This window comes from Arvicanthis niloticus, chromosome 1 (assembly GCF_011762505.2).
Source record: "Arvicanthis niloticus isolate mArvNil1 chromosome 1, mArvNil1.pat.X, whole genome shotgun sequence".
NCBI lineage: Eukaryota > Metazoa > Chordata > Mammalia > Rodentia > Muridae > Arvicanthis > Arvicanthis niloticus.
The window spans coordinates 52872087-52890960 of NC_047658.1; the positions used below are offsets into that span (position 1 = coordinate 52872087).

Sequence of the window (18874 nt, forward strand, 5' to 3'; positions counted from 1 at the left end):
TTTTAATTTCCATATTTTAAGTCAATTTTAAGATTTATTTCTGTTATGTATGTGTTTGCTGCCACACATGTATGTGCACCACATGTATGCCTGCAGAGGCTCAAAGAGTGTGTTGGATTCCTTAGAATTGGAGCTACAGATGGTTGTGAGCCACCATCTGTGGCTTCTGGGTATCCAACCTAGGACTTCTGGAAGAGTAGTAAGGGCTATTAACCACTAAGACAATCACTCTTTAAAAATTTACATTTTAAAAATGATTGGTAATGTTGAACATCTTTGCTTGCATTTCTTATTTTTATATCTCCTTTGAGAAATGTCTATGGGAGTTCTTTACCCTTTTTTAAAAGAAAGCTTTTATTAGAGTTACTGACTTTATTTTACATGTTAGTGTTTTGCCCACATGTATACATGTTTGGTGCCTGCTTAAGTTGGAAGAGGACATTTTAGTCAGGGTCAGTTGAACTGTTGTGTTCCTTATGCTTTGGGTCTCAAAAATCTTATCAAATGATTTGCAAATATTTTCTCTCCTCAGGTGAGTCACCTACCTGACTCTGTCAGTATTGTCTTTTGTTGCACATTTTTCTTGCTGCTGCTTGTTTCTCTAATGTCACATCTGACACATTGTTGCCAAATCCAGGATGGAGTGCTTTTGTTCTGCTTTCTTCTATGAGTTTACATTTTGTATCTTACTTAGGTCCTTAGCTTTGTTAGTGTTTGACCATGGCTTTAGGCAAGCACCAACTTCCTTACTTGTGTCTGAGTGTCCAGTTACGTCATCATTTGTTAAAAAGACTGTCTTCTTTCCTGTGAGTTGTCTTGGCATCTTTGTTAAAGATTTGAGAATGTGTGCTAGATCTCTCTCTAGCCTCTCTGTTCATCTCAGTATCTGTCTACGCCAGCATCACTTCACTTTGACTGCTGTAGTTTTGTATTAAGTTTTGAAATTAGGAAATATCAGTCTTGTAGGTCATTCATTCATTCATTTGCAAGATGGTTTTGGCTATGAGCAATCTCCTGAGTTTCCATATGAGTTCTAGAATGTACATTTCTCTTTCTGCCAAAAAGAAAAGAAAGGAAAATCATTGAGATTTTAATAAGGACCCTGATGACTATGTAGATTGCTTTAGGTAGCATTGGCATCTTAGTAATGTTGTCTTTTAATCTATAAACATGAGATGTGTTTGCATTTAGTGAAAAGTTTTTGGTGTGTATGTGGTGTGTGTGATTGTGTGTGATTGTGTGTGTGAGAGCGTGCACGAGTGTGTATTTGTATTAACACTGGAGGTCTCAGTTGGTACTGCCTCTGTCACCCTCCTCCTCTTCCTACTCCTCCTCTTCTTCCTCCTCCTTTTTCTCCTCATTATACTGTATAGCCCTGTATAGTTCTGGCTGGCCTGGAACTCACTGTGTAGAGTGGGATTGATTAAAGGTTTGTGCCGCCACACCCAGCTTTTCTACTTTTTTTTTTTTTTTTTTTTTAAGATGCTGTCTCCCTGAACCTGGAGCTTACTATTTCAGTTAAACTGGTTGGCAAGTGAGTCCCTAGGATCCACTTGTCTCGCTGTCCCTACCCAGTACTTGGGTTATCAATGTACGCCACTTGCCCAATTGTCTATGCTACAAATCCAAGCTGAGGTCCTCAGTCATGGCACAGAAGGCATCTGCCAGCCCAGCCATCTCTCCAGCTGAATGTTTTTTTCACTTCTCTATCAAGTGTGTCCTTTCCGGTTACTAAGTACAGTAACGTATTGATTTTTACAGCGTGTATGCTGCTGGATTCCTTCACTAGTCCTAGCAGTTTTCTTGTGGGATCTATTTAAGTTTGTGTATCTGTGAGTAAAGATAACTTTCTCCTTTTCTATTTTGAATGGCTCATTTATTTTCCTTGCCTAATTGTATTGTTTAGAAACTTCAGTGATCGTTGAACAAACGTGTAGAAGCAGGTTTCTCTCCTTGTTCCTAACTTTAGAAGAACTGCTTCCTTTCTCTTCCTGCTGGGTGTGCTTGCTGTGGCTTTATCATGGCTGGTTACTCCAGGTTAACCAATGTTGTCATGAAGAGGTCAGTCTCACTGTTTTTCTTCAGGAGCTGTCCAACTTGGGTTTTGTTTGCTTGTTTGTTATTCTTTTTATTTGCTATTTGTGTGTGGGCATGCGCACATGGGCAGAGGCAGACATTTAGCTGTCTAAGAACTATGTCATAGAACAGTTCAGCAGACTGTACCTTTCTCCTTCTGCCTCTCTGTGGGTTCTGAGGCTCCAGCTCAGGTCACTGAGTTGTGTGGTAACATCTCACCTTATGAGATAGATTCATCAGTTTGTCTAGACCAGTGAGCACTAGGGATTCACCTGTCTGCCTTTCCAGTGTTGGCTTTTTGTTTTTTAAGGAGGATGCTTGGTATCAAACTCAGGTACTCATGCCTGTGCAGCTACCACTTTACCCACTGAGCTGCCAGCCCAGGTATGATCATGTGACCAGACTTTGGGCTACTTTGTGGGTTCCTTTTCTACCACCTTTCTGCACCCTTACTCCACCTTTCCAACATCCCAACACTAAGTAGGAGAGGAAGAAGGCTAGAAGGGAAAGGGAGTGTTGATATCTTTACTGATTAGGGACTTTGAGTTCCTTGGGGCAAGTTTGGTCTTTGCTGTCAGGATATCCAGTTTCTTCTTATCCTCATCTCTTTGTACATGACCACTAGACAAACCACAGCAACAGCAACCAGCAGTTAGCAGTCACCATCACCATCTTCACCACCACCACCACCGTCATCAGTAGCAGCAGCCATTGCTGTTGTACCCCTCTCCGGGCTCTAGCATTTGTATAACCCTCTCAAGAGACCCCAGAATTTCAGATGTCATACACTTGCAGAAACTATCTGCAGCTGAAATCATGTTCCTGCTAGAGCCTGAAGCAAATCATAGTCAGCTGCTGTGGACAATTTACGGCAGCCTCATAGCCCACACCTGGGATTAAAATGAAAATACATTTCTATAACATTTCTGTGTTTTTAAAGAAACCAAATTTCTCACTCTGTTACCAATTTAATATGCTACTGGTTTGAGTTTGCTAGTACTTGTTGAGAATTTTCTCGTATCTCTGTCTGGTTTGGGTGTCAGAGTAATACTACATTTATAGGATAACTTGGGAAATATTTCCATCTCTTTCGTTGTTTGGGAAACTTTGAAGAAGATTGGTATTAATTCTTTAAATGCTAGAATTCATCCATGAAGCCATCAAGCCTAGGATTTTTGTCTATTCAGGTTTTCTGTATTGATGTAATTTAATCTCAGTAGATTTTGTGTTTCTAGAAACGTGTCCGTTAGATCCAGGTTATACATAATTAAATAAAGGTGCATAATTCCTCATTGTATTTCTATAATCATTTTTATTGCCAGATAATTTCAAGTGATATCTCCACTTTCATTTGGGATTTAGTAATTTGAGTCTTCTCTTTTCCTTTTGTCTATCTAACTAAAGGTTCATCAACGTGTTTTTTTCTTAATAATCATATCTTGACTTTATTGGTTCCTTCTATCGTCTATTCTTATTTCACTTTATACCTACACTAATCTTTATTATTTGCTTTCTCCTGAAAGCTTTACTAATGTATTTTTTAGTTCCTTAAAAATATAGTTTGATAATTTGAGATCTACTGTGATATTTAATTTTTAAAAATACTTTTAACACTGTAGCTGTCTTCAGACACACCAGAAGGGGGCATCAGATCCCATTACAGATGAGCCACTATGTGGTTGCTGGGAATTGAACTCAGGACCTCTGGAAGAGCAGTCAGTTCTCTTAACCACTGAGCCATCTCTCCAGCCCCCGATACTTAATTTTTTAAAAATGTGGGCATGCGTGCTTGTGTAAGTGCAGGTGCCCGTGGAGGCCAGGGCAGCATATAGATCCCCTGGAGCTGGAGTCACAGGCGGTTGTAAGCTGCCTGATCTGAGTGCTGGGAACCAAACTCAGGTCCTCTGCAAGAACACTATGGACTCTTAACCCCCTGTGACTCTTAATGTAAATGTATATAGATAAAAATGTGCCCATAACAATGTTTTTACTGATACCTGGTTGGTCAGAAGTCAGTGATCATAAGCAACAGTTGTGATTGGAACACCAGTTTCTGAGATTTGCAGGGAAGAGGCCTGTATGACCATGCTCTTTCCTGACATTTATATTCAGATTGGTCCAGAAACCTGTGCACACTGCCTGCCAAGGAGTTAGGTCTGGCAGGCTGGCACTACGAGTGAAATTGACTGAAAGTAACTGTACAGAATTATCCTAGACACATTTTACCAGAGCAGTATTGCTTAGGAAACAGCTTCCTGCTGTTTCCCACACTGCCATGTTCCCCTAGTCGGTCATTTAGGCTGTCCTGGACCATATTCTCTTTAAAAAAAAAAAAAAAAAAAGGCTTATCATTCATTTGTGCCCGTTGTTACCATGGTATCCCATGGTGACACGTCCCAGGACAGTAGATGGCTCCTCCTGCACCTGGGCTCCTTACCTTTCACTTTTCCAGAAGGCTTTCTGTTCTTCAGTCTTAGGTCTGAAATAGTGATCTTTGCTCCTCCAAAAGGAATTACCTTTTGATAAACAAAATTATCACAAGGCAGATCAGGAACTTAATCCGTGGTTCATAATTAGTGAACATTGGTGTCCTAGTTAGTGTTTCTACCACTGCGATAAACACCATGGCCAAAAGTAACTTGGGGAGGAAAGAGTTTGTTTTACTTTACAGCTTACAAGTCCATCATTCAGGAAGGTCAGGGCAGGAACTGATGCAGAAGGCATGGAAGAGCACTGCTCATTGGCTTGCTCACTCTTGGTTTGCTTAGCTTGCTTTCTTATAGCACCAAGAACCGTCAGGCCAGGGGTGGTACCAGCCTCAATGGGCTGGGCCTTCTCACATCAATCACTAATTTAGACTTGCTGCCTACAGGAGGCATTTTCTCAATTAAAAGTCTCTTCCCAAATGACCTGGCTTATATAAAATGGACAGAAAGCTAGCCAGGACAATCAGCTTTTCATAGTTAAAATTATATGTGGGTCACTTAAGCATGTTTTGTTATATATTTTTGTACTTGGTTTATGGCTTGAGAAGAGTGATTGGCAGGAGATACTTTATAGAAGTATCTAGTTTTTAGGTGGTTGTTATATATATGGAATCACAGCCTCACCCAGGGGGTGGGGATCTCTTCAGCACAGAGAACCTCAGGTTAGATTCTAAAGTCTATCTCTTGCTCTAGGCCAGGCTTTGTTTCTGGACAGAAGTCTAGTATAGAATATGTATTAGAATATATATGTCTATATTTTTTTTCTAGAAGACTTGTACAGTATATATGTGTTTGTGTGTGTGTGTGTGTGTGTGTGTGTGTGTGTGTGTGTGTTTCAGCCTCAACTTCTCCCACTCTTAGGTTTCTTTGTGGAAAGCATAGACTACACAAACCTTTCAGTGACTCTGAGTTTGCATCTTGGGGTCTGGAGCTAAACAGAGAATGGCAAACATGCCACATCCTAGCCTTGTGGCCTTAAGCAAAGGACTTAGTACCTGTTTCCTGCTGTATGCATATTCTGCCTCCCCCAACCCCCTTTCTGGCTTTTGGATTTTTTTGAGACAGGGTTTCTCTGTGTAGCTCTGGCTGTCCTGGAACTCACTCTGTAGACCAGGCTGGCCTCAAACTTAGAGGTCTGCCTGCCTCTGCCTCCCAAGTGCTGGGATTGAAGGCATGTGCTACCAATGCTCAGTAATTACATCCCTTAAAGTTGTAGCACTCTAGCAAAAGACAGATATCAGATAGAATTTTTTTCTCCTTTGCTATTTTTTCCACAATCTACAACTTACAAAATATCCTGTGTTTGTGTGTTTGTATGTGTGTGTGTGTGTATGGGAGGGGCAGATACCATCCCATGTCACATCTGTAGAAATGAGAGGACAACCCTGTGAAGCTAGTTCTTTTCTCATTTACATGGGGCCAGGGATCAAATTCTGTTTGTCAGGCTTACATAGCAAGTGCCACCACCCGCTGTCATAGTCCTCCACCTTACTTTTTTGAAGCAATAGTTCTCAATGACCCTAGAGCACATTGATTCAGCTAAACCGGCTGGCCAGTGAGCCCCAGGATTGCCTGTCTCCATCCCTCTGGTGCTGGTATCACAGACACATCCAGAGTTTTATGTAGTTGCTGAAGCTCTCAGGTCCTTATTCTCTTCCAGCAAGGAGTTTACTAACTGAATTATCTTCCCAGGCCTGATGCTGTGTGTATTAGTGTCTGATGTTTAAAGTCAGTCTCTTCTATAGTTAAGAATGGGTTAACCCCTTGGTTAATGCTCCTCTGTAAAAGAAGAGTCCACTATTTCTCAGGAAGCTTCTTTGACATCCATTGTTCTGATTACTAGATTGCATTAGATTCATGTGCCATTTTGGATGTAAGATTTCATTTTCCTCCAGGAAAAGGTGGGAATGGTCTATAAGAGCTATCAGTGTTTATTTAGTATCTACTCTTGTATTATAATCTTTCTTGATCTTTGTAACAAATGAGAAACTGGCTGAGGAAGGATGAGTAATTGTCTGGAAGTTCCACCGGGCCAGGAGATAGCCACCCTGGGATCAGATACATTTGCATTCTGCTTTTCTGTTTTAATTTCTCCTAGGAGTCTTCAAGTGTGGTTGCAGTTCTTCTTAACTTAGCTAATATTTATATAAATTTTAGAGTAGATATTTTACTTTTGTCTGTGACACTGAGTAGAGAGACTAATAGAAGCAAATCTCTTTCTTACAGGTATCAGTAGCTGATGTGCAGTTTGGCCCCATGAGATTCCATCAAGACCAACTTCAGGTATTATGCTGTAGTGATCACAGTTCAATTTTCTCTAATGAGGAGGGTATTTAAAATGATACATTTAAGATAATTTGTTTTTCTATTTAGATACTAGCACTAGGTCATAGTTAAATCTCTTGGACTTGGTAACAATGTTATAATCCTTTCCTCAGGAATACACAGTGAGGTTAAAATTTAGGGTTTCAATAGAGGGGGAAGTGTATAATTGTGCATGCACTCACGTGTGTGTATACATTGAGAGAAGGGAAAACCAAAGTGATGAAAGGCCAAGGGCTGATTAATCTAGAGGAAGACTATTTAAGGCATTGTCATTCAGAATTTTTCTGTAAGTTTGAATTTTTCCAAAACGAAAAGTTAAAACACAGCCTCTTCCATTACACCAAGTTTGTTGTTTTGGGGACAAGGTCTTATATATCCCATGTTGGTATCAGGGGACTGGAGAGACGACTCTGTGGTTAAGAGCACTTATTGCTCTTGCAGAGGACCTAGGTTCAGTTCTAAGTGTACACATAGTTGCTTACAGCTGTCTGTTACTCTGTGCTAAAGGATCTGACACTTTCTTCTGGGACTCTGTGGGCACTTTTACAGGTGGTGCACATATGTACATGCAGGAAAAACATCTGTACCCAGTAATAAAAATAAAGAAATCTTTAAAAAGGGATCAAATGCATCCAAGTTCTTTGAAGCTTCCTGCACATGAACTATTTTTGCTGTTGTATTTCAACCTTGTGAAGGAGGCTGACAGAGGCATGTGTTCTTGGTTCCTTACATCTGTGGTATTTGAACAGTTGGGCAAACTTTGAAGGAAGTAAAGGATATCTTTCAAGTTTATAGTCAACTTCTGTCTGCAAGGCTGCTGTTCCATCACCATACAACCTCTGTCTTCTATGGAGTCCAGCCCTGGAGAGTATGAAGCAGAGATGCTTTGAACCTGATGTGGCTGGGAGGCCTGGTTGAACAGGGGAAAGGCAAGCAGATCCGGGCTTTACAGGGTGTAGGCCAGGCACCAAGACAAGCAGTCATCGGCCTGCATTGGCACAGATGGTATGCAGGTTGTCTGAGCTCTGTGGCCATGTCACTCACCCAGCAGACCTTACCTGTAACATTGTAGTCCTCAAGTCTTCTCTCATCTTCAGATGACTTTTCAACATGGAGGCATTGCGTAACATTTGAGTCAAACATGTTAAGTACATCACTTAAGGATTATGTGTCCCAACAGTTTCACTAAAATACTTGCATTTACCATCTGAGGTATTTCACTAGAATACCATCCTTGTCAGACTTAGTTAACTTTCTGTTTGCTAACGTAGATTTGTATTTTGGTTCAATTTTAAAATAAAATGTTCTGACAAGTCTTTATTGAGTCCTATCAATGGCGTTATCAGCAAAAGGAATAAGCGTATGTTCCAAGTGCTTGGACTTCCAGCCTAGACATTTTAGCATTGACTCAGCTATTTGAATGCTAATGTCCCTGAGTTATATGTAAGAAAAGAATATGTATTTACTGATGTTATGTTCATATCTTGTGTCCTAAACATTTAAGAATTTTTGAGGCTTCTTTAAAAAATGACAGTATAACAAGATTTTTAAAAATGTGTTTGTGCTCTTCTGATCCAGGTACTTTTAGTGTTTACCAAAGAAGATAACCAGTGTAATGGATTCTACAGGGCATGTGAAAAAGCCGGGTTTAAGTGCACAGTCACCAAGGAGGTGCATGCTGTCCTTGCCTGTTTCCAGGACAAACTCCATGACATCATCATCATAGATCACAGAAATCCCCGACAGATGGATGCAGAGGCTCTATGCAGGTAAACCAGCAGTCCAGCGATAGTCCCGTGGGTCCTTATGACAGTAGATGCAGGCTGTAAACACACTAAGTTAAATTCAATCTCCCTTTCCTTGTATGCAACATAAGCAAGGCATTATAATTTTGTTGTTTCTAGGACTAATCTTTACTTTTCAATTGCCTTGCTTACTCTATTTAAAACAATAAGAAATTGTTTTGCATACACAAAGCCCTGGGCTTGCTCCCCAACTTTACAAAAAAAATCAAACCAACAACAATAAAAAAACAATACCAGGCTGGTGAGATGGGGGTGGTTAAGAGCACTGACTGCTCTTCTGGAGGTCATGAGTTCAGATCCCAGCAACCACATGGTGGCTCACAACCATCCATAAAGAGATCTGATGCCCTAATATGGGTGTCTGAAGGCAGCTACAGTGTACTTACATATAATAAAACAAATGGTAAGAAAATATAAATGACAACCATTAGGGTTAAGATGAAACCAATATTTATTTAATCCAAACTACCACTTGAATATTACTTAAAAAAGGAATGATTATCATTTTCTAGACCCAAACTACCACTTGAATATTACTTAAAAAAGGAATGATTATCATTTTCTAGACTATTTTAAAAGAATCTTTTCATGTGGTATATATGTGTATGCTCGTGTGAAAGTATCTACTTGGATGCCTGAGGTCAGCATAGGTGTCTTCTTGCATTTGCCACTTGTTTTATTATTGAGACAGGATCTCTCACTGGCCCTGAGTCTCATCTTTTCAGGTTGACAGTCCAGTAAGTTCTAGGGATCCGCCTCTTTCTACCTTTCCCAAGTTCTGGGCTTATATATGCATGCTGTCATGTCAGGTTTTTATACTTGGGTAGTGGGGATTCAAACGTGGGTCCTCATGATTATATGACAAGCCCTCTAAAAACTGGTAGCTCTTGGGTAACTCCAGAACTGAACAGTACACAGCAGGCTTGACTGGCCAGTGAGGAACAGACCTTTAAAAAAATATGGTCTCTGATCATATTATTTTTTTTCTGACAGGCTCTGGCCAAGAATCTCGTGTCTTTCTTGTTAGCTTTCTACCATTTTATCTTGTCGGGTGACAGTTTTGGGGGGGGGGGGTCTTTGTGTCATCCCTAGTGACTTTCCTAGAGGCAAGAGCAGGCCCTGATGGTTTTTTATACCAGCTTCATATTGGTTTCAACCTCTATCTGGTTTGTCTCTCTTAAGATCATCTCTGCAAAGGCACCTGCCAAGAATGAACTGTTTGATCAAGAAGTTTCTCCAGAATCCCATTCCTCAACTGACCCTCCTTGCTTTCAGCAGATCTTTGAAGCCCATGAAATCTTAGCCTGACAGGGCTCTGTTCTTCCTTTATCCTCTGTTGAAAGGTACTTATGCAATACCAGCTTGTGAAAAGTATTCCATTAGTGGCTGACCTGCCCAATTTATCATTCACCTGTAGCTCTTTACTGGGTGTTTGGAACTCCTTCTATTCCCGTGCAGTATCTTCTTGAAGGCCAAATACTTTTGTCAGTTGCATTTTCAAAGCCTGTTTCAGAGCCTTACTTTGTGAGTATTGGTTTGGGTACTACATGTGGTACTATAGCCGTAAGGATGAACAAAGCATGCATCCTGCCTCCGAAGGACTGATGATCTAGTTGCAGAGTGTGGTGGTAAATTTCAGCCTGTCAACCTGTCAGCCTGACCCAATTAAGGCATGCTGTGGGCATTAGTAAGTTATCTTTGTGAGTGTCGGTGTGGGCATTTCCAAAAAGGATTAATTGAGAGGGGTAAGACACACTCTGAGTGTGGGTGGTCCTGTGGCCTGGGTTGGAGTCCTGGAGTAAGTAAAAAGGGAAAAGGAAGAGCCACTGAGCTCTAGAATTCCTCCTCTCTGCTTCCTGATTTGCAAGATGTAAGTTCTCTTTGCCACAGCTCTGATGCTCCTGCACAGGCTCCCCACTGTGATGGACTGTAACTTCTGAACCATCAATAAAAATGAACCACTTTTTCCTTAAGTTGCTTCTTGTCAGGTAATTGGTCATAGCACAAGAAAAGTAATTCATACATAGAGTATCTTTGTTTCATGTGACTATAACAAAAAACTTGAGACGAGATAATTGATAAAGAACAGAAACTGGGCATTTGGAAAGATGGCTCAGTGGCTAAGAGCACCTGTTGCTCTTCCAGAAGTCCTGAGGGTAATTCTCTGAACCCAAGTCAGGTGGCTCACAACTGCTCACAAAGTTCCCCTCACCCCTACCCCACTAGAAACAGAGTCTCACTGTGTAGCTTTGGCTGTCCTGGAACTCACTCTGCAGACTAGGCTGGCCTTGAACTCACAGAGATCTGCCTGCTTCTGCCTCCATGTGCTGGGATTAAAGGTGTGTGTCACCACGTTCCTCTGACTGCCTGTAACTTTAACTGGGGGATGGGGTGGGGGAATCCAAGCTTTTTCTTGGCTCCACTGTCTCCTATGCATGCATGGCACACACAAGATACACATGTATACACATAAATAATAAAATAAAAACAAGTAATAACAACAACACAGAACAAAAATTATTTTTTCATAGTTCTCAAGACTGAGAAAACCAGGCTAAAGGTAGTACTAGTAGGTCCAGTTGCCTGGCTGCATCCTCTGGCTATGTGAAATCTCCTTTATAAGGGCCTTGATCTCGTTAACCAGAGAGCAGCCTGAATGGCTAAAGTGCTTCAGGCCCTACTTCTTGATACTATCGCATTGGCAACACATAGATTTTGGAGGGCATGTAGTCAAGCCATACAGAGACAGGCAGGTGAGTTCACAGAAGAGATTTAAGAGGGAAAGGGAGCTGGAGAGAAGACATATGAGTTAATAGTGAGGGTGGACAGGAGCTTTGAAAAGAATAATGGTGGAGGAAGGGCAGCAGGAGGAGCAGCAGCAGGGTGCCTAGGTCCTCCTCAGGTGCTCATAGCTGCTGGTCAGACTACTGTTTGGTGGCTCAAGCGAGGTCTGGGCTGCAGAGAAGTTGCAGATGCAAAGGCCCAGTGTGCTGAGCCAGTCTTTGGACTCTACTCTAGGTAGTTAAGACACTGATACTCTGGCATGGTAGCACATGCTTCTCATCCTCCATGTAGGAGGTAGAGGCAGACATTCAGAATTTTGAGCCCAGGCTAAGCTATGTAGTGAGCCTCTGTAACTGTCTCTGCTGTGTTGTAGAGACCAATCAGGAGCAACCTGTACACGTTGCTCAGCATACACAGTCTCTGCAGCTAAAGTACCAACGAAGGGAGGTGGGGGGAAGGAGCTTTTATTCCTTCCCACTGCTGTCTGCTCTACTAGGATGCTGAGGTGCATGTGCTCTAGCTCCTGATGCCCCTTCAAGACAGGCCGATCAGCTAGCTGTGGTTTCCCAACCATGTTGGCAGGAGGGACAGAGTAAAAACTGCTTCACACTGTGCAGTTGCAGTTCAGCAAGCCATGATTCTAGGTGTGGTTTGAGAGCTGAGAAACAGGCCAGGTGCCATTTGCAGCAGACACTACTGCACACAGTGCATTCCAAGCCTGTTGACCTGAGAGGAAGGTGGCTCTGTCAGGTCCCCAGAACCTATGTAAATGCCAGCTATGCATGGCTCACCTGTAATCTCAGCCTTAGAGGGCAGAGACGGGATCCCTGGAACAAGCTGGTTATCTAGTTAAGCTGAAGCAGTGAGCTTCAGGTCCAACTGAGAGACCTTGCCTCAGTGAACAAGGTGGAGAGTGACTGAGGAGGACCCCCAGCATTGGTTTGGGACTACACACATCCCACAAACAGAATTGTGTTCCTCACCTCAAAAAAATAGGACAGTGTCAGACACATTCATACAATTTCTTGATTCACCTTGCTCTGAAGATCAAGATCATTGTGTACCTCCACCAGGTAATCTTTTCTTCAGTGTTAATGCTGTGACCGTTATCAGAATCATTTGGAGTTCCCTCATGTGACTAGAGACTGGTAGTTTCCCCAGTACACATTTCTCGTTCTTTACATAATAACATATTCTCAGCTATTTTCACAGGGCATGTAGCCACCTAAAAAGTAAGTTGTCTTCTTTAGCTTTTCTTATAGCTATCCATTGGAACTATTATGTGCTTTCTAGAAAGTATCCCTGACAGGAGTGGGCATGCTGTTTTTCCTAATGTCTAGAATGTGGACATTATGACTAACGTTCAGATAATTGTAAACCACAGAGACTAAATCTTATATAGACAATAACAGTGAAAAATCCAGGTTCCTGGTTCTGCAGAGTTCACGGCAGCTCTGTGTGAACAGGAGATAGATCTATCTCCTGAGGTTTTTGGTATTTAGAGTCTCCTGACTTTGAAATCTGTCTTCCTAGTGTCCATTTTGACTATGCCAAGTCATTTCTTTCCTAGTTTCATGATTTTTGATGAAAGAATATTAGTTTTTAAGGCCATTGTTTTTCATGCCAGGTTCTGTGCCTGCTATTTCTATTTCTAGCCAGTTGTTCATTTTCACTAGAGAAGGTCAGATGTTTACTTCTATCTTCATATGCTGCTTTGATGGGCTTGTGGCTAGGTGGACATGCTCCCTCTCACGCTTCTTCCTTGACACAGCCCTTTGTTTCCTCCAGCGGTGCGCAGGTTGTCCAGAACTCCTCCCTTGTATGTTACTTGCATGGTTGCCTACTTGCCACTATATTACTGTAACTGTTTCCCCCACTAAAATGCTGAGAGTGTATTTAACATGGCCGGCTGGAAACTTAAGTCTCTCTTTCCCTCTCCATCCCTGTTCTGATAAAGGGCATGATGGGAACCTGTAAGAACAGATGCAGGGTCCCTAGAGTCACAGGCACAGGATGAACAAGTCTGTGCTCTTTCTTCACCACTGGAGATTAGAGTCAGCATGGGTTTTGTTACCAGGAGTTCACTGGCTTTGTACAAATGAGGGTCTGCTGCACCCATGACCCTTCTGGACCTGGGAGACTCTTCCCTGGCCTTTCTCTCCAGAAACTGAGTCTGGTCTTCTCCAGGCAGGAAGACCAGGGTTGGACTCCTAGCCAGCGAGCCCTGCAGTGATCTGTGTGGAAAGTCTTTTCCAGCAGTGTTCCACAGTGTCCTTTAGGTTGGCTTCTGTGGAGAAGAACAGATGAGAGCTAGTGGAGTCCAGTGGACACTAGGAAACACAAAAAATGTTGAAAACGGTGTGGAGAGCTGCGTGCCCATGAGAGAGATTGGCTGGGCTTAAGGCTGCTTTTCATTTTGAGCAGCTCTCACTGAGAACCAGTCTCACCTTCAAGCACACAGGAAACTGCAGGCCGAATGCCCCAAAGTAAGGGTAAGCAAAGGATAAAAGTTTTGTCTATTCTGTGATCACATTCCTGCTCTAAGGGTAGGGTATTATTTTAGTTTCATTTCTGTTGCTGTGATAAAATAGCCTGACAATAGTAATTTAGTGGAGAAAGGGTTTATTTCAGCTCACAATTCCATGTTATAGTCTATCACCGTGGTGAAGTCAAGGTGACAGGAACTCGAAACAGATAGATACATTAAACCCACAGTCAGAAGCAGAGAAAAATGAATGCATATTTGCATGCTTGAGTGCTTGCTTGCTTTGTGCTCAGCACTTAAGACAAGCCCCTACAGACAAGGCTATAGGTTAACAGAGTGTACACAATCTCTTACTGATAAATTTTCTTTCCAGGACATTGTGGGTTGTGTTGAGTTAACAATAAAGCTAACCATCACTAGTGGTTAATTGGGACAAAATACACATGGATACAGATAGCCTGCAAATGTTAAAATAGTTGCTCTCTGGCTCTTTGCAGGAGAGTTTGTGAGGATCAACACACCTGCTGTATATTATAATTCCCTCATAGACGTCTAGAGTAGCTGTGTTATGTACCATCTTGGGAGAAATTGGGAAGTAGCCGCTCAATTTTTTTGTGTTCTGTGATTCAGAAGTGGGTCCGCCTTTTTTTTTTTTTTTTTTTTTTAAATAGAGCTGAAGTCATGTAGTCTGCCTTGGCTGGTTTCTGTCCCATCTTGAATACATCATTCTCCAAGAGGCTAGTGTGATTCTCTCTTAGCTAGGACAGCCTGAATATGGCGTTCTTTACTGCTCCCATCCAAGACCCCTCTTCTTCTTCCAGTGGCTGGGTCTTCTTAGACAACTCGCCTTCTTCTCAGTGAAAGATAAGTTCAAAGCTGTGGTATGCCTCCAGCAGAGTGTTCCTTTTGCTACCCCTCTGTATCTCATATATACCTTCTTTCTGATCTCTTGGCTAGATTGTCATCACTCATGGTCTATATAACTGCTTCCCCTAAAGAGTTGTATTCCTGGTTGGGTAGAGAGCCTCATACTTCTTGGGTGATGTCGATGGAACAGTGTCTCATACTCTTCCCCACCAAACCTCCATCTTAACCTTCAATCACAGGTGGTGGTTCTCTTCACTGTGACTGACAGCAGTATCTTGTATTTTCTGGTCTTAGTTTTGTGGTGGTGTGCTTCTGTCTCCAGTTTATCTTAGAATTCTTCATTCTTGTTAGGGAACCCACATGGAGACATTTGTCACATATGTGCAAGGGGCCTATGTCTAGCCCGTGCATGCTCTCTGGTTGGTGGTTCAATCGCTGTGAGCTCCCATGGGCCCAGGTTAGTTGACTCTGTAGGTCTTCTTGAGGTGTTCTTGACTGTTCCGATTCCCTCAGTCCTTCCTCCACTCTTCCACAAGACTCCCTCTGGAGTGGGGGCTTTGACTCTGTTGCCTGTCTTTGGATCCCTTCCCTATAGCTGGACGTCCTTGTCTGGCCTCTCAGTGGGAGAGGATGCACCCAGCTTGATGTGCCAGGGCAGGTTGGTACCCACGGGGGCCCTTCCCTTCTCAGAGGAGAATGGGAAGGGGAACTGGGGGTCTAGAGAGGAGAAAGGGGGGACTATGATTGGGATGTAAAGCAAATGAGTAAATAAGGAGAGAAAAAAAGAATTCTTCATTCTTTGACAAGCTTACCCCTGGTTGCTGTGACCCCCACAGTCTGCACAGGCAGGAGAAGCTTGCACTTCCTTCCTAGGAGGAGACAAGTGATTGTGGCCCCTTTCTAGTAAGTACAGTGTAGGGGAGAGTGTCCCCTGGGTTGTTACTGTTCACTGATGAGGAGTTTGTCCCCAGGAAAGATCAAGTAGCTGAGACGGTGAATCCACAGTGTAAAGGGAGCCCTTCCTCTTCTTGTTTCCCTCCCTACTGTAATTAATTGTACAGCTAAAACTATGAAAGTACATTTATTTTTAAGAACTGTTTTTATATTTATTTAAAACTTTGTTTTTTTAAGGTCTATCAGATCATCAAAATTCTCAGAAAACACAGTTATTGTTGGTGTAGTACGCAGGTAAACATTTTTTTAATGTTGAAATTTATATATCAATGCAGTGTTATCACCAGATGGCAGAATAAGGGCTTGCCTGTGACAGGAGAGCCCCTTTGAAGTCTGGCTTTCATCACTCTGAGCATTTTATTTTTCTGCTTTGCTTGGCCTCAGAGAGGGAGTTCAGCTCTCAGATTTAGTTTTCTGACTTTGAACTGCCATTTGCAGGCAAACTATTAAGAAAACTCCATTCTCTTAAGTGTGACGGTTGTGAAGAGGGGCCTTTGTAGGACCTTTAATTCAAGTATCCATAAGGATTCCGGTGACACGTAAATGCAGGGAATCTTCTCAACTTATAGCAAGGAGAGGGGACTACACAAGGAAGAACAAACCCTTAAGTGTGCACGATTTCTAATCAGTATAGACAGACGTGCTTCCGTGACCTTTAGTCTTTTCAGCGTGGAAGAGAGGAGAATTTAATAGTTTCAAAATAGACAGATTTATATATTAAGTATAGGCCTGGATACTATTCAGTTGTTAACATAACCTTTGTATTTAAAGTATTAAAATACCTAGGTGTAACGCAGGCACCTGTGGTTCAGTATTCAGGATGTCCAGGAAAATGATTGATGGCTTGAGCCTAGGAGTTTGAGGCCAGCCTGAGTAACAAGCAAGCCTCTATCCCCACTAAACAGGTTATAAAATATCCTGCCAAAAGGCTAAATACTAAGAAAAATACAAGAAATTCATTTTTAATTTAGTATGCATATATCCAATTCATTAGAAAGTATTTGTTATGTGACTGTTGAAGATTATGTAAATTAGTGAACACTACCTAACCCTTAGAATCTTCCTTTGAAGGGTGGACAAAGAAGAAGTGTCTTTAATGCCTTTCCTTGCTGCTGGCTTCACACGGGTATGTACCTAATTCTTAGATGTACAAGTGTAATTCAGTGTGAGAAAGTTTTACCTCAATTCAGTGTCCCAGAAAAAAAGTTTTAAATTACTTTGAACAAAAAAATTGTTCCTGTTCTGTGTCAGTTTGTTTTGATTTTGAAATCTGATAGTCTGATCTGTAACACTTCCTCTCCTTAGTCTCAGAACTATGCTTGCCAGAGTAAAAAACTAACCTGCAGTGACATACTCATTTACAAATGACAGTACAATGCTTTTATGTGAAATTGAAATTTATGAAGTCAGTTCAGTGATTCTGGAAAAGAAGCAACCCAAGCCCTGGCTCCTCACTCTCTACGTCCATCTTAGTCTACTGGCTTCTCTTAAACCAAAGGCTTCTCAGAATTTTAGCCAGGTGATTGTAGATGAGCTATGGTAGGTGGGGACATGGCGAGTGGAAGAAAACTTGCTTAGTATGTAGAAGGCCTTGGCTTTGAGCCCCAGCACTGAAACACAAACAAAATCAAAACGAATGGGAAGAATAGATGGGTGCAGGTCACATGCCTGTAATCCCAGCACTGGATAAATAGTTAAGGGTGAAAATATTTTGGTAGCTATGTAACATTTCTACCCAGTAAAAAATCTGGTTACATGGTAGGCTGTTTATTGAAGTGGACAAACAGACATGATTTCTGTCTCTGGTAGACAGAAGTCTAAGAGCTCCGTTTCTTCCTCAGAGTTATCCCAAGGTCTCACTGGCAGAGCAGATTGGTGATCCTTGTCTGTCTCAAGGCCTCAACCCCATCTGGTTGAGCAGCATGTGCACTGTACCCAGAAATACCCTCCTTGCTGTCCCTGGCTAGTCAGTTGTAGGCACCCGTATGTAACACCGTCCTGGGTGTTCCCTGAAGTCCTGGCTGCTATGGGCAGAAGGTTCATGCTCTGCATCCGTCAGTAGGTGAGCACTAGAAGGAAAGTCATCCCTGACCTCTGGGTGAGAAGGGCTTAGCCTATAGATGTGCAGTCCGACTGTGTGCCCCGGCCTCAGTCCTTGCCCCTTCCCTGATATGGTAGCACTGGCTTTCTTTTCTTTTTAAATGATTTCAATCTCTGTGTTATGGGTGTTTTGCCTGCATGTGTGTCTGTGCACCGTGTATGTATGTACCTGGTGCCAGCAGAGCAGAAACAGGGTGTCAGATTCCCTGGAACTCACAGATGGTTGTTAGCCACCATCTAGGTGTTAGTAATTGAAATTGGGTCCTCTGGAAGAGCAGTCAGTGCTCTTAACTATGGAGCCAACTCTGTAGCCCCACTACCTGATGTTCATTCCTGTAGCAGTTTGGAGGCAGAATGCTTCCTCCTGCCATCTCTGTCCTTATGGAGGTCTGTGGTGGGTAGGAACAGTATTACTTCTCATTTATAGGTGAGGAGGCAAGCTCAGGAAGTGTCTCATTAGGATTATACAGCTTCTAACTGGCTGTCCACATCACCTAGATTGCTTGTCACTCAGACAAGACACAGATGATGCACATCTACCTTCACCTTGGCAGCAGAGGGCCTTCTCAAGCAGCCCGTGTCCCATATTGATCTGGCTGGGACTGGTAAGCGCTCAGTCTCCCCTTAGCCAGAGTTGCTATTCATTTACTATGCAGGTAAAAGCAAAGAACTCTTTTCAGAAACAGGAGTGAATCTGCTCATGAGTGTCTTCTGTCAGAATGAAACTATAGTTAGACCATTAGCCATGAGTCCCCTGTTAGCCAGTTCTGTACCAGTAGAATCATTGTAGACCTAAATAAAGTATTCAGGAAAGAACATTCCACAGGTGAATGTGTGTAGACTTTTTCTTGTTACCGTCCCCAAAGTAATACAGTATGACAACTGTTTATACAGCATTTACCTTGTGTTTGGTGGTATACATATTCTAGAGGTCATTAAAGTATACATGAAGATAGCATTTATATGTAAATACTGCTGTTTTCCATAAGGGA

At 42.2% G+C, this 18874-nt stretch overlaps 1 protein-coding gene across 5 annotated transcripts in view; it reads left to right on the forward strand.

Moving 5' to 3' along the window:
* The window catches only part of Pde8a (phosphodiesterase 8A), a 122285-nt gene that overhangs the window by 62859 nt on the left and 40552 nt on the right, over positions 1-18874 (forward strand). For all 5 annotated transcript variants that reach the window (XM_034505813.2, XM_076936815.1, XM_076936812.1 and 2 more), the window contains exons 2-5: positions 6789-6845; positions 8466-8656; positions 15960-16016; positions 16854-16908. In XM_034505813.2, the coding sequence (XP_034361704.1) occupies positions 6789-6845; positions 8466-8656; positions 15960-16016; positions 16854-16908 (360 nt within the window). The remainder of the gene's footprint in view (positions 1-6788; positions 6846-8465; positions 8657-15959; positions 16017-16853; positions 16909-18874) is intronic.